Source organism: Drosophila yakuba, chromosome X, assembly GCF_016746365.2.
Source record: "Drosophila yakuba strain Tai18E2 chromosome X, Prin_Dyak_Tai18E2_2.1, whole genome shotgun sequence".
Taxonomy (NCBI): domain Eukaryota; kingdom Metazoa; phylum Arthropoda; class Insecta; order Diptera; family Drosophilidae; genus Drosophila; species Drosophila yakuba.
This window is the reverse complement of record NC_052526.2, coordinates 23,993,445-24,009,964: the sequence shown is the minus strand read 5'-3', so window position 1 is coordinate 24,009,964 and position 16,520 is coordinate 23,993,445. Positions and strand designations below refer to the sequence as shown.

Sequence of the window (16,520 nt, the reverse complement as noted above, 5' to 3'; positions counted from 1 at the left end):
TGCTGGGTTGCTCCGGCGTTGTCGCTTGCTGGTCGTGGAGCTGGCGTGATAGAATCCGATGCTTTGGGACGCGCTTCTGCGTTGGTGTGCGCTAGGGACGCCGCGTGCGGAGGTCTGGCTGCGCGTGGTGGTGCGCTATTCTGGTTTTTCCACCTACTATCTGGGCCGTTGTTACTTTGAGCGGTGGGTTCTCGTAAGCCTCTTTGGTGGCTGCGTGCTGCCCCATCTATTCTGGTGCTGTCCTCTTTCGCGCTCCACTAGCCATTGGGGCCGGCTGCACCACTCTCGCTTACCACTTAAGGTCAACGCCGCAATCCTCGCGTGGCGTTCCCGGAACCTGCGCATTGCCGTTAAAATTTGCGCACTTATTAGTGTTGGTAGGTGTGTGTGGTTCTGATTTTTTTTTATAATGCCTTACGGTACGAAAATTAAATTAAAATCTTCCCTGCTCCGCGAACGTCACTAGGACTAAACGGACTGCTTGTCAAGGCCTTTTTTTTTTATTTCGCGCGAGTCCAACGGCCAGACCTCTCGCCCAACCGACGTGTATCGTACGGCTCGCATCGCGGGAGGATAGACGCGATATAGAAGACAGTAAAGGACGAAGAAATATATATATGTGGGGTTTTATTATTATAATATAAGTTTTATTTGAATTTTGTAACAAATAATATAGGATATTGAAATTAATCGTCTCCGTCGATGTATTGTTGTCGATCTCGTAGCCACACAGGCAGAACGCACAACCTCCTTCTTCTCCGAGCAAAAAACCACTCTCTCTCTACCGCTGTCGTAAAGCACTTCGCCCTCCTAGCGTTGCGCTTTTGCTCCTCGTTGATCGTCGTGTTTGCGAATTCGCCACCTCGCTAATTCGCCATCATCTTCATCTCGTCGTTGTTATCGTCGTTGTCGTTGTCTAGGGATGTTTCATACTAGTGGGATTAGGGTAAACAGCCAAAAACCAATCCCACATTCGGCCATTCTGACTAAGCTTTCGACCCGAATGCTTCATCGTCATCGCTGTCATCGTTGCCAATTGGCCATGGCTTCATATATTCCGCGCACGTTGCAGAATTCTTTGGTCCATCGCTGTTGCCTACTTTTTGGACATCATAGGCGTTGTTGTACTTCACCTTTACAACTTTATAAGGCCCCAAAAACTTAGGTTTCAGCTTTAGGCCACTACCAAACTGGGTACGTTTAATAGCAATTAGGTCGCCAATATCATATCGTCTTGCTTGCTTGCGTCGAAGATTGTAGTTCGTCTTGTTCTCGTTCTGCAGCTTCAATATCTGAGTCTTAGCCTTTACTCGTAACTCGTTGCGTTCTTCATTGAAAACTGCTACGGCCTCTTTGTTTATCAAGTCCCGTATCTGAAGATCATCTTTCGTTCTCATTTTGATACCAACCAGTAGCTCAAAAGGCGTCGTGTTAATGCTTCTGGTAAATGTTGAGTTGATCGCCTGTTGCACTCTGTTGACATTGCGGTACCATTTCGTGGGGTCATCGACACTTAGCTTTGAGAGTACTGAAATGATAATAGAATTTAGTCGCTCAACCTGTCCGTTTACCCTTGGCAAGCCAGTAGTCGTCTTCACTAGCTTTATTCCCTCGTCCTCGCAATATTTCACAAAGTCTTGCGATGTGAATGCTGAGCCTCTATCCGAAATAATGAATGCTGGGTTGCCAAAGTTAACACTTTGGTTGCTGAGCTTCACAATCACCTCGTTTGCTGTGGTTGACTTCGTAGGATAGAGCCAGCAAAATTTCGTAAAAGAATCGATCACGGCCAAAATGTGTTTGTAGTTTTTATGCGTTGACTCCAGCGGACCCAAAAAGTCAATATGGTAGGTAAACAATGGGACGTCTTCTTTCTGGAGTGGGTGTAGTAGTCCTTCTTGCTTGCCTCGTTTGCGATCCGTTAAAATGCATGGAATACAGCACTCGATATATTTTTTAATCTTGTCTTCAACGTGTGGTATAAAAAATTCTCGGCAGATTAACTCCTTTGTCTTCTTAGCAGCAAAATGACCTCTGTCATGGGCACTGCTAATTACTCGCTTTTGCATTTCGTTTGGCACTACTACCAGCTCATCGTCACCTACAAGTTTGTACAGCACACCTCCTTTTAAAAAGTAGTCATCGTATACTTTATTTTCATCGCTTAGAACTTCTTTGATGGCTCTTATCTTCTCGTCGCGTGCTTGCGCATCCTTCAAAGCAGTACTTATGCTATCTCCTTTTATGAGCATCACTGGATACCGGCTGAGAGCATCGACATGCTTCATTCTCACGCCAGATCAATGTTCAACTGTATAGTTATATTCTTGTAGAAAAAGAATCCAGCGAGCCACCCTGGTGCATAAGCTTTGTTTTTCTAAAGTTTTCGTAAAAGCGTTGCAGTCTGTTACTAGTTTAAAATGAATGCCTAACAAATACACCCTAAACTTAGTCAAAGCCTCGATGACTGCCAATATTTCTAACTCATAGCTGCTGTATTTACGCTGTGCATCTGTGGTCTTTTTTGACATAAAATACACAGGATGCAGTTGACCATCGTCGACGTTCATCTGTAATAAAACTGCTCCGAATCCATCAATAGACGCATCTGTATGCACTTCCGTCTCGTAAGTCTGATTATAAATACTTAAAACAGGGTTCTCAGTTAGTAACTTTTTCAAAATATTAACTGCATTCTCTTCGTCCAAATCAAATCTGAATCTAGTGTTTTTCTTTGTCAACTCAGTTAAAGGTCTAGCTATTCCTGCGTAATTTGGTATAAACTTTCTGAAATAGCCCGTCAGGCCCAAAAAACTTTCTACTTGCTTAATAGTTTGTGGCATCTTGAATTTGGATACAGCTTCGATTTTCTCTGGTGAGGGGTAAATTTTGCGATTTTCTATAACATGGCCCAGAAATTGAATGCGCGTCTTCAGAAAATTGCATTTTTTCAAATTAAGCTGCAGACCATAATCTTTGCACGTCGCAATAACTTCCTTCAAGTTTTGTACAGCGTCTTGTTCCGTCTTAGCGGGAATAATAATATCATCTACATAGGGCAATGCGATTCCTCTGCGTGACAGATCCCGAAATATCGCATTAACGTGGCGCTGAATAACGCCTGGCGAATTTGAAAATCCAAAGGGTACTTTCAAAAACTGATATTGTCCTCGGTGTGTCACAAATGACGTATATTTTCTGCTGGGTTCAGCAACTGGTACGTGGAAAAATCCGTTTTTCAAATCGATTGTACTGAATATTTTTGCCTCTTGCAGACGATCCAACTGGTCCTCAATGAGCGGTAATGGGAAATGGTCTTTAACAATTACTTTGTTAATTCTGCGATAATCTACACACAGCCTTACAGAACCGTCGTGCTTTTTTACAAGTACTATGGGACTTGTAAACTCGGATGTTGACTCTTCAATTATGTCATTCTCAAGCCACTCCTTAATCTGTTCGTCAACAATATGCATTTCCGAAAAAGCTAGTCTGCGTGGACGTGAGAAAATTGGCGCTTCATCATTTAGCACAATACGCATTTCTACATTTGTTGTTTTTGTTTTGACCGGTTCATAATTCGAAATTAGCTCACGCACCTCTTGCTTGGCATATTCGCTCGCAGCCTCGTTAATGTCAAACAACTCATTGTCCACTTCAACACAAATGTTTAGAAAATTTTGTTCATTATTTCTTTTATTTTTTCGCACTTGTAAGCCGTTACAGTTAAAAACAATCTCTGCTTGTAAACATAGTTGTTCTCCGATAATTAATTGCATATCAAGAAATTTAATTGGAACGACGTAAAAATCTAACAAATAATCCTCTTCATCAATCAGAATTCGTTGTTTAAATTGTCCAATTGGTTTTATTTTATTGGAGTCGCGGTCACTCCCGAATCCAATTAGAACGACATTGCAGCTTTCCAGCTTCGGCTTTCCAATATCACAATAAAAATCTTCCCGTATGATATTGAATTTACTACCCGTATCGAATAACGCCGTACACTTTTTATTTGCAATATAAACTTCTTTGCTGGTCAAATCGTTTTTTGAAATCAAACTGCGAGTGTTCGTGTTTAAAACATTTTTGTCAATATTTGCGCACTCTTTAGAAATATGTCCGTACTGATTACATTTGTAACACTTTCTGCCTCTTTCTTTAATTTGGCAGTTATTCAACACATGTCCTTTTTCACCACAGTTGTAGCATTTCAGCTCTTTTTTCGCGTCTTTGTTTACATTCTGATTTTTTCTGTCTTTCTCTTTCACAATGTTCTCATTGCGCTTCGATCTGTCTTTCTCACTCTGATTTTCCTTTGCTATCATTGTTCCAAAACATTTTCGTTTGTCTTTAAATTGACTCATATTTTTGGCACCATATAATATTGATTTGTTTACACTTTTTTCGTCAATGCCGTCAATTAAATACTGTATGAAAGCGTCATCTGCAATTTTACCTCTAGAAGCAATATTTTTCATTCTATAAAAGTACTCGAAAACACACTCGTTGTTGCCACGTTTCGTTTGCGCGAGTTGCTCGTGAACTAGCTTGCTGCTGACACTTGACTTAAATTCGTATAGCAATGCTACTTTGAGAGAATTCCACGAATTTAGACCTCTCTCGCTCAACACATACAATTTTGCAATTCCTTTAAGTGATTTTTTTGCAAACAGAAACTTCTGGAAGTCATTCCAATACATAAGCGTCGCTTGCTCTTCGTACTCTTCTATCCATACTTCGATTGGAATAGTGTTAGTGCCATCATAACTGCGTATGCTCTCTTCAACGTCGCGAAAACTGATTGCAAAGCGTTGCGTCGACATACTGTCGTTTTCAGTAAATACGTTGCGCCTGGTATTCATCTCGTCTACTCCTTGTACATTTTCATCACTTCTTTCGGCGTTCGTTGCTCTGTTCGGCGTCTGGAATACAACGTTATCTGCTTCACTGTCTGTTTCATCGTCTGTTTCATCATCTGTTTCATCGGCTTCGGTTGACGACAGTAAACTGTTCTTCTTCAAGTTGCGGAAAATGTGTATATGCAAATCTTCGTCTCTGGTCAGCCTGCGTCAAATTATCTTCTGCGTATTCCTTCTTTGCACCATATCTCTGGTCATTTTCGGCAAAATCGAAACCAGTAAATTCCCGTAGTCTTTGGCGATTCCTTCTGTTTCCTTCACTCTCGAACACAAACTTATGCAGTGCAGCAATGCTCTCCTTCTTACTTGAGCGTAAACTAGCACTTATGAAATTATTTAAACACGCCATTATGGTAAAAAAATTGCGACTGTACTTTTTTGTTTTACACGTTGAACTTTTGTTTAATATCAATTTTGTTCACATTTGCTCAATCCCGTTCACATTTGCTCAATCCCGTTCACATTTGCTCAATCCCGGACGAGCGCCCAAAATGTGGGGTTTTATTATTATAATATAAGTTTTATTTGAATTTTGTAACAAATAATATAGGATATTGAAATTAATCGTCTCCGTCGTTGTATTGTTGTCGATCTCGTAGCCACACAGGCAGAACGCACAACCTCCTTCTTCTCCGAGCAAAAAACAACTCTCTCTCTACCGCTGTCGTAAAGCACTTCGCCCTCCTAGCGTTGCGCTTTTGCTCCTCGTTGATCGTCGTGTTTGCGAATTCGCCACCTCGCTAATTCGCCATCATCTTCATCTCGTCGTTGTTATCGTCGTTGTCGTTGTCTAGGGATGTTTCATACTAGTGGGATTAGGTTAAACAGCCAAAAACCAATCCCACATATATATACTAGTAAGATCTAAGATTTTGCTAAATACGTTAGTATTGATCCTTTCAGAACGGCAGAAAGTCAGAATTAGAGATAATAGGATAGAATCTATTATAGTCAGAACATACTACTTTGTAGGGATCATGCAACTCATAGTTAGATATACATTAATTTAAAACAAGAGAGAGTCGAGTTCCCCGACTATCTGATACCCGTTACTCAGCTAGTGAAGATGCGAAGGAGAGTCTTCAACACTGACAGTTTTTAGAGGTTTGTGGGCGTTAGAGTGCGATATGGATAGAAATTTACAAGACCAATACAAAAATTGAAAAAATATCGAAACATTTTTCAAAAGTGTGGGCGTGGCTGCTTTGGGCGGTTTGTGGGCGTTAGATTGGGCGTGGCAACATCGACAAACTTGCGCTGCGTCTATGTCTCTGGAGTCTGTCTCAACATTCTAGCTTTTGTAGTTCCTGAGATCTCGACGTTCATACGGACGGACAGATGGACATGGCCAGATCGACTCGGCTATTGATCCTGATCAAGAATATATATACTTTATATGGTCGGAAACGCTTCCTTCTGCCTGTTACGTACTTTTCAACGAATCTAGTATACCCTTTTACTCTTCGAGTATCGGGTATAATTAGTTGAAAATAGCTCAAGGACAGTTGAAAGAGTTGAATTTTTCCTCTTCTATCTTGTATATAGAACAATTTATCAGATGCTGTTGATCAGTGAAAAGCCGAGAAACGAAAATTTTTTTCTTTAGTGGATCCACCGTGAGGGGTTTTGGCACTGCAGATTGTATTTCTGAAGGACTAACTTATGCCGGTAGGACTCAATATTCCTTTGTGGTGAACTAATCGGGACAGGTGAAATCACTAGTTAAGAAACCAGTGCAGACAAATCGGGATCTCTCACTGTAAGAATCAAAAGTGATTGACTCGCAAAACGAACCGTGTTGTAATAAATGTTATTAGAAAATAGAATTACAAAGAATTTATTAAAAACAGCCGCTGGTTTTGAAAAACGCAAAAATAAATTCGGAGCTCAGCACAGTGGGCCAGGCTGCCCAGCTAGCGGAACTTTAGTAATAACTCAAATAAACAAAAACAGATTTGACTGAAAACTTATATTTTGGACTTTATTAATTATTATATATTTCTAATCAGAAATTAATCGGAATCGGATGAATCTGCCGAATCTGATTCATTTAAATTGTTTTCGAAATTACGTTTTATCGAAATTGAATTCTTTACAATTAGTGTTAGAAGTTTTCGACATAGCCGTTATATACGGATCCGATGAAACAAGTAAGCCGTTCATAACATCCTCCATTGTATTACTCCTTTTGTCCTTACGGAAATGGTTTAGTCGAGTGTTTCTAAAATCTTCATTCCTGGCTTCAATTGCTTCTTCAGACATTATACCAACAGAAAGTGCAACACTGTTGATGATGTCTGCTCCGTGTATTATAACTTTGTGCACAGATGACGGCATATAATACCAAGGATATTTTTTCTACAATGATTTAGCTGTTTCTTTTGCATATGAGTTGAATAAATTTGTATTGACTTGGTGTCCGCTAGCCATCACTCTTAAGATCACACTGAATCGGTATATATACATATATATAAGCTCGCTTCCACCATTAATTCGTCACATGTGGTTTCCTTCGCAAGATTAGACCCTTTTCTGGCCTGAACTTTGTGGCACAGGTCACAAAAATCCTTCTTGGGTCGACCCACATCTAAATTTTAATGGTACATTATATATTAACAGTGGCTCATCAAGCCATTTCTGGTTTTTTTCTCGAAATAAGTTTTGTTATAATGACATGATTTCCATTTTTCTGTAAGTCTCATAAAACTAGTTAATTTTCTAGTTATACTTTCAGATTCCATTTCAGAAAGCTGGCGGTTCTTTAAAATTGTACCAAATATCAATTCTTTTAAAACCAGAGGTCTCTTTGCGGGATCATTTTCGCTAAGCTAAGTGGAATAAAGCACGCGCTATTGGGCTGACATTTCACCTAAAAAGTGCCACAGACTTAACAGTTGGTCGAAGTTGGACATAATTCTGAACATATTAACGACACAAAGACTCACACTATACATAATTGCTAAAATCAGCTTAAACAAGAGTAAACAAGGTTAGTTATAGTCCAAATAAGCTAGTATCAAGCATAATGCCATACCTGGTAAAATAACAAACTTCCAACACTTTTATGTTACTAAACATAAAAATACGGGCCACAAACACATTATTTTTATTTAGAACAACCTTTTCCTAAAGTTAACAGAAGTTGATGAATCAATTTGTTTTACCTTGTTTTAATTAAAAGTTAATCAACAAACAAGAAACTGTACGCCAAATATTTGCAGACCACCTGCTGAAACATATAAAAGCTCACAGCTGATGATGTAAACAAACAAAAACTCTTATACAAACTATTATATGATCAGACGGATATTGCCAGTTAAAAAAGCCAAAAATAAATACAATATTTAAACATTTGAAAAATGACTTTTGTCCCGCTAGAAAAATCCTCTGGCCCACTGCGCGCAGGACTATCTGATACCGGTTACTCAGCTGGTCAAAGTGCGAAGAGAAATTACAACAGTGACCGTTTTTGGCGGTTTGTGGGCGTAAGAGTGGGCGTGGCAAAAAGATTTTTGGTATATAGAGTTAAATTTACAAGACTAACAAAAATGTGTAAAAGTTGTGGGCGTTAAAGTAGGCGTGGCAACATGAATCGACAAACTTGCGCTGCTTCTATGTCTCTGGAGTCTGTATGCTTATTCTCAACTTTCTAGCCCTTATAGTTCCTGAGATCTCGACAGTCATACGGACGGACAGACGGACGGACAGACAGACGGACAGACAGACGGACATTGTCAGATCGACTCGGCTATTGATCCTGATCAAGAATATATATACTTTATATGGTCGGAAAATCTTACTTCTGCCTGTTACATACTTTTTAACAAATCTAGTATACCCTTTTACTCTGCGAGTAACGGGTATAATTACACGGCCATAATTTGATGTGATGTTTTTTATTTTTATTAAAATAAAAATAAAAACAGTTATTACAAAATTAGGCATAGCAGTTATGGGCGATACAGTGGGCGCGGCAACATTTTAAATCAAATTGACAATTGTAAAATTATTTCTCTTTTCAATTTAAATTGGCACTAACACTTTTTTAAAATGATTGAAGCTAATTTTATTATTTTACATGCCAATTTCCGTCAACATGACAAAAAAATTTTGAAAACCCTACCGCGCACTTTCAATAGGTATCAGATGGTCTAGAGCCCCGATTGCTTTTGCAAGCAGCAAAACGATTATTGCACACGGGGTCTATCTAGCTAGATATACATATACCATGCATAGTAGCGGGGACATCACTTGTTCTAACATTCTGATGTGACAGCTCCAGGGGTGAATCACAGCCCTGGATTTAATGGAATCAACGCCTGAGATCAAATTAAAGCGAATATTGTGTACACTTTGAAACAATGATCATTAAACTTATAAGACATATCAGCTAACCATGCTTATGAGTCAAAGCTACCATAATTTAAAAATTATTTAAATATGCAATGCCTGAAACGAAACAACAAAAACACACTAAAATTTTAATAAATTTTGTATGAATCTTGCTTTACAATTTCTTTTATGGATATTATATACCTTTTCATCGCATGGAACTACCATTACTCTTAAAATAATTATTTTATTGTGTTGTTTGGTGAAGATGTAGGAGTATATACATTTGTACTCACGATTGATTGCTCTAAGGCGAAAACATAATGGTTAAAAAATTTGTGAAGCTTTTCATTGGTATAGTTAATGCATAGCTGCTCAAATGAGTTATGAGAAAAATTTTCAAATCCAAATATATCGAGAACTCCAAGAAATTTTGCGCCATCTTGTCCTGGATTTGTACAGCTATTTATTTTTGAAACCAGCCATGTAAACGTTTTTGAGTACAATGCTTTTGCCAAAGCATGTCGATTTTCTATAGCCTACAAATAAATGTATTAATAAAGAAATATATTATTAAAGCTATTTCTGAAAAACATTGGAACAGGTCAGGGAAAATTAAATTTAATAAAACAAGGGAATTGCTTTAGTCGAGTTCCCCGACTATTAGATACCATTTACTTATCTATTGGAAGTGAGAACACGAAATTTCAACATTTTCTGGAATATCGGTAGAAATTGGGAAAACAATAATAAAAAAATTTGCGTGGGGGGGTTAAGAGTGGGCGTGGCAACATGAACCGACAAACTTGCGCTGCTTTTATGTCTCTGGAATCAGTATGCTTAGTCTCAACTTTCTAGTATTTTTCGCAGCTGTACTATTATTATTGACTATTGTCGCGGATCGAATATTGTTATCGATAGGCTAGTTAGTATTTTTGAGAAGTCCGAATGTGGAAGGATTTGGAAGCCCATATGTGTCTGGGCACATTGTTTCTGCCATTCTAAATTGCCGGGAAAATTTAGCTTTTCATTGTCGTGTAAGAGTTGGAGGACACACTGCGGTGAGCTAATAAGTTAAGTTAGTTGCAATTGTGAAACATTGAATTCTTCCAGAATAAAACGTGTTCTACTACCACGGAAAAGTCTGCCCTTTCTTTCGGGAACCAATGCGTGGGGTAGCCGTTTAAGGCAACTCCATGTGACGCACGACGACAACTATTATTGCGCCGTTTTCAAATTACACCTTGCAATGCTTGGCAACATTGGACAGAATTATTTTAATTTTAAATTAAAGCTAACCCTTGATGATACTTACCTCTTTTATTTTTAAAGGAATTTCCGTGATATTTCCCCGAACGTTTATTTGGCGAATTAATAAAACCTTTTTAAAGTCACAGCGATTAAGTCCCAAAAGGTTTGATATAATCGATATCACTTCTTGGTCTGAACTAGAAAAATCGGTGACTTCTCCATCAACGTCTATAAACTCTATATTACCTAGCCACAAAATGGAACTAAGCACTTTAAAAACGCCATCTATAACAAATTGGGGAATTTGTAAAACCGTAAACGCCATGGTAACAGCATCAAACTTCTTTGACTCTGAGTGCATATTTATTTTTTCAGAATTGGACGTATTTAGATATTTGTAAAACTCAGGTGGCTTTAAATTAAAGGATTTTGCGATGCCGATATTTTTCTGTCCCTGAGCAACTAACTGATACATTATATTATAGTTCCGTTCCCCTTCACTTTGAAATGTTATCCGAGATTGTTCGAGCAGGTAATCCTGAATTACACATCCTTTAATACAGTTGTAATCGTCGAAGCAAACTTGCATAAATTTACCAAACCTAGAACTGTTGTCGTTTCTTGTTGTTTTGGCGTTTCCTGTAATAAAAAAATTTATTTTAAGTGTGCGAGTTACATGTAGAAAGAAGCTTTTCCGACCCTAATAACTATATAAATAGGGACATAAACATGCATATGTTTTCTGGCATATTGATAGATATAGGAAAAAATAAATAGAAAAAGTAAATTAAAAAAAAAAAAACCTTGAAAAGGGGAGGCGGTTTGTGGCCGTTAGAGTGGGCGTGGCAAAACATTTTTTGGCAAGTCGGTAGATAAAAAAAAATTGAAAAAATATTAAAACATTTTTTAAGCATCTCTGAATTGGGTTGATTAGTGAAGTAAATGCTTTTAAAAAATAAATAATATAAAATAAATATATAATCGATAGCGAAAGAGACGCTCAGTGCGATGCATGATCGCTCAAACACCAATAGTGATTTATTTATTTTTATTTCATCTAAATAAAAACAATAATTAAATAATACAACTATGAGCCAGAACGATACTCGCGCTCAGCGTCGGTGCACGCAAGACGATCGCCGTCTCTTAATTGAACGAAACAACGCGTACTTTTCTTATATCTCGCCGACAACTGCAATCGCAGACAACGTGCGGTCAATAAACCATAGCCCGACGAACCGGTGCTTACCAACAAATCATAAGAGAGCGCGCTCTTGCTTTCCCGCACTTCTAGTTCCGACACAAAACGCTATCTTCAACAACAACAGCTGGAGCTATATCGACAGCCAGTTTAATTTCGTCGTTGGCTGCACCTGCCCACGCTCTTACTGAGTCACAAAAGCGCAAGAACTAAACGGAAATGATGGACTACATGCAAATCGAAACGAAAACAAAATAGTTGGGTCGACCATCCAGACTGCAATCAAGAGAAAACTTAGGCCAAAAAATTCCGATGTAGGAAACAAGCCGAATAATATTAGCAAGAATATCATCATCATATATCAATAATGGAGCGCCCGCAAATACCAACAGATTCGCTTTGCTGGCAGACAACACTGAGGACGTGCCACTGAAACCCGACGATAATGAACCGAAAAAGAAACCTCCCCCATTTACATCCGCAAGAAGAGCACAGGCAGCCGCAACCACTCTTTAAGATTGAGCTGAACCAGAAAACGTGCATCTTAGAAAAAACGATGTTCACCCAATTTATAAACTTCAGCTCCTTCTGCACCGTAAGATTACAGTAGAAGAGCCGCATAAGGAAAAAGCTCCTGTATAATGTACTGCCAAAAATATGGCCACACGAGATCGTATTCGTACCGAGCGTAGTCTGTGCACGACTCCAAACACTGTCGAGCTAATAAATAAAATGCAAGCGAGAAAAAGTGCGGTAACTGTGGTGGTAATCACCAGATAACTGCAACGAGTATGAGTAAGTATGAACAAATACTCTGTCCAAAAAGAGAATCAAATCGGTACCAATCAACACGACCAACTTGTCCAGTCAATATAATGTAACGGATTGCTACTCGGCTTGGGTGGTGGTGGGAGGTATTTGGGACGCGCAATTGTCCAGCTGCTCCTTGTCGGCTATGTGGGATGGTGGTCTTGTCCCTATACCTCAGTCTGATCCTCCTCTAAATACTCAAATAAATGCCTTGGCCGCCTTTCTCCAAAAAAAATGCATTGCACACTATACTTGGACGGCCCCTTTTTAGATTACTAATACATGTTCACGAGGGAGTTATCCTAGCCATAGGCAAACAAAAGGTTTTCTACCACATTATGAAATTTATTCTTAGCATACTAAATGAGATTCCTTACAACTAACAACTTGAAGAAAAATGAACACGGGCCAACGACTAATACCTACGCCCGAAAACAATGTATACAATATACAGAAATCGCATGCGATATAAAAGTATCAAAATGTAAAAGGATGAAAAATGCTGAAAAAGTTAAAGAGAGACAAAGCAAAAACAACTCAGATTCTATCCCAATGTTTCGCCAACTTTGCCATACTTTTAATCGCGCAAACAGTGGGACAAGGAGCGAAAACTGTCGTGGCCTTAATCTCTTTGCATTTTCTCTTTAATGCTCGCCACTCCCAATGCTCCCAGAGATATGTACACTCACCACAGATCCGCGTTTCCACCAACGAAAGCGCTTCCGTTGGTTTCCGCACCTGTTGAAGACATTAATAATCCTTTTCGCTAATATATTTTTGGTCTTTGACCCACTGTGCCCTATTGCAGGCTGAGCAGAACAAAAAATAACAGAAAAAAAAAGGATGAAGAAGATAGAGCGCATACGGGGGACGAAAATTAGCCGATCCTTCTTTGTTACCCTTCACATACTTTTTCTTTACACTGCCATTTTTATACCCGTTACTCGTAGAATAAAAGGTATACTAGATTCGTTGAAAAGTATGTAACAGCCAGAAGGAAGCGTTTCCGACCATATAAAGTATATATATTCTTGATCAGGATCAATAGCCGAGTCGATATGACCATGTCCGTCTGTCTGTCCGTCCGTATGAACGCTGAGATCTCAGAAACTACAAAAGCTAGAAAGTTGAGACTAAGCATACAAACTCCAGAGACATAGACGCAGCGTTGCCGATTCATGTTGCCACGCCCACTCTAACGCCCTCAAACCGCCAAAGGCTGCCACGCCACACATTTGAAAAATGTTTTCTTATTTTTTCATTTTTGTATAAGTCTTGTAAATTTCTATCGGTTTGCAAAAAAACTTTTTGCCACGCCCAAAATCTGCCGGCCAACAGCCTCTCGATCCTTGGCTTTTCCCGCGCCGCTGATTCGCGAATTTTCTCCGTTTTCTCGTTTTCCCGATTACATCGATGCGTATGCAACCGCGCGACAAAATTTATAACTCCTCTTCTCCGTTTTGCGACCGCCGAACAATAATTTGAAATGAGAACTGGGGGCTTGGACTTGGGTTCTCTCTCTCTGTCCTTTTCGTTCCCTTCTTTAGATGCTTAATAAGAACAAGTAGAAATTGCAGACCATGGAGATCCTGACGTCACGATGCAATTTTTAAAAGAGAAACGTAAAGAGAATAAATTCCGGCCGAATTGACTAATTGCTAATTGGGATCTAACTATTTGGGGCCCTTTTCCAGACTTTCCGACTCTTAACTTAAACCTTGCGAAAGGTCAGGGATTAATTAATAAATAAGCTGTCTTTTATAAGATTTCCGCTGCTGCTTGCTGCGAGAATTCGGGAGGCCAGCGATCCGCTCCTCCAGGGTCTGAGTAGTCCCTTATTTCTGGTATTAGTTCGATCGCTATTCCGCTCGATGTCGGGCCGTATTTTGCTCGTTAGATCTCGTACTAAGCGCCAAATCTGGATAAAACAAATGACCTCTTGCACCACCGTCCAAAACGCACTTGTTATTTATTCCTCGCTTACCCTGCAATTGGACTTAGCGCTGCTTTTGGGTGGATTTTTACCTTCTTAGTGCTTCGCCATTTTCTTTTCACTGCCACTTGGTAACGTCTCCAATTTCTTTTAGCGCCCAACTCTCCTCGTGAACAGTCCAACCAGAAAAGAAAGCTGGCGTTGAGTTGAAGTTACTGGGAAGCTATCCCTGCTCTCACCCGCCGAGCCTACGGTATCTGCCGAGATCTGACAGATGCCTATGTTGCCTCTTTCTCTTTCTTCTTGAATTAGAGCGAACTATACGGTATGGGCTACTTCGGTTGCTATCAAAGTGGATCGGCTAAAGTCGTACGACGTTCCATTGCATTGAACGTCTTGATTGATTTGTTTTGATTTGGTTTGATTCAAATCATTTGAGGTATATTCGAGTAAAAATGTATGAACTGTAGGTATGAAGCGCAAACTGAACGATTCTCATAATAATAAAGTAACTTCAGGAATATATATATTTATTTATTTACATATATTTATTTTATGGCAGGAAATTTTTATAAATTGAATTTAAAAATATTAGGCTATCGACTGAGCCAGGTGCAAGTCGGTTGCATTTTTCTGTTATTATTTTTTCAGCTAAGGAAAAGGATCCCTCAGCTGCGGCACTACTTGCTGGCTTTAAATGAATGTCCATGGCCACCTCAAACAAATTTGGAAATTTTGGTTTATTTAAAGTCCACCAATCCAGCAAATTAAAGCTATTTGACATTTCCACAATTTCTTTCGCGTATCTGTATACCTCTTCGTCTGGAGTTTTTTTTTGGTTAACCGAAATTTTGTATTAATAGTGCAAAAAAAAGGTGTCGTTTGAGGAAGATGAAACTAAATTATCAGATTCGCTTAAAGCATCCGTCAGGCTATTTAAGTCAAAGTCAAATTTTGAGCTTGTAGTTGGAGTTAAGGGTGTTAATGGCATTTTTGGACTTTTTTGAAAAAACAAGTGATGCACAAAATTCTTGTATCTCATCCAGCTTAGTTGCTGCATATTAATCGCTGGAGGGTATAAAAAGAGGGCCACTTATTGCCAAATATTTAAGTTAGCCACCCAAATGGTTTCAACGTTTTCTAAAATGTGTTAATGTTATTTTGTAGAGCCTTAATAACATTTGAGCCTTTATCGCTCACAAATTTAATGGGCTCTATATTGTCAACTCCAAATTTCTCAAATATACTGTGCAGTTTTTTAGAGATGTTTTGACTGGTGGTCTTTTGGAAATCCATTAATTTCATCCCGAGCACAATGTCTTGTAACTTGTTTTCGACCATGTAGTGGAATGTGACGCCCAGAAAGTTTCGATGAACATATTTATCCGTCCACATATCAATTGTGGCTGATGCTCTTCCGCTGCGTACAATTTCTCCAATTTCCCCTCGAAGCTGTCTTTTTTTCTCCGCTGCGTCCTTTTGCACGATCCTCGATATGGTTGTTGGATCGGGTGTAAGGTCTTCCAAGTCAATATTCTCTCCGTAATCTGCCCCCAGCTTTATAAAAAATTTGAGCATTTTTTTTAAAGCCAGCACCTTGTACAGCTGAATACGGTCGGCAATTTTCGGTGACCCAATTCGCACAAATTTTGGTAGCCTCGGTTTTATATTTTAACAGAATTTATTTTTAAAGAAATTGGTTTATTCATGGCCTTGCAACACTTATGCCTACGCAAGTTTGAGGTTCGGCCGTTTTTAAAAGTTAGCACAATTGAGCACGTGCGACAATAAACGAAGCCGGGCACAATTTCGTCATGTTCATTTTTTATTTCGGCCAATATATTCCATAAGGAACTTCGACCTTTGCGTACACCACTTAAGGTATATGTTCCGCACTTTATTTTATCGGATACAGCTGAATTGTTCTCCATTTTTACAAAAGTTTAACCAATCTAACCACGTGCAATAACTCGAGTAAATGCTTTCAGTTAGTATGATGTTCTAACCGAACTCTTTCAAACTCTTCAATCATGCAAGTATTAATGCGAATCATTTTCGGTTGTATCCTACA

The 16,520-nt window shown here is 39.0% G+C and overlaps 1 protein-coding gene across 14 annotated transcripts in view; it reads right to left on the bottom strand.

Moving 5' to 3' along the window:
• The window catches only part of LOC26536261 (unconventional myosin-VIIa), an 893,412-nt gene that overhangs the window by 631,736 nt on the left and 245,156 nt on the right, over positions 1 to 16,520 (bottom strand). For 13 of the 14 annotated variants that reach the window (XR_005562207.2, XM_039377684.2, XM_039377686.2 and 10 more), the window contains exons 7-8: positions 10,570 to 11,144; positions 9,551 to 9,793 (exon numbers count right to left, since the gene is read on the bottom strand). Coding sequence is in view for 13 of the 14 variants with exons in the window: in XM_039377684.2 (XP_039233618.1) it covers positions 9,551 to 9,793; positions 10,570 to 11,144 (818 nt within the window). In the remaining variant the exon portion in view is untranslated. Of the gene's footprint in view, positions 1 to 9,550; positions 9,794 to 10,569; positions 11,145 to 16,520 lie in introns of those variants that run through there. The other variant, XM_039377699.2, reaches the window with a different exon arrangement.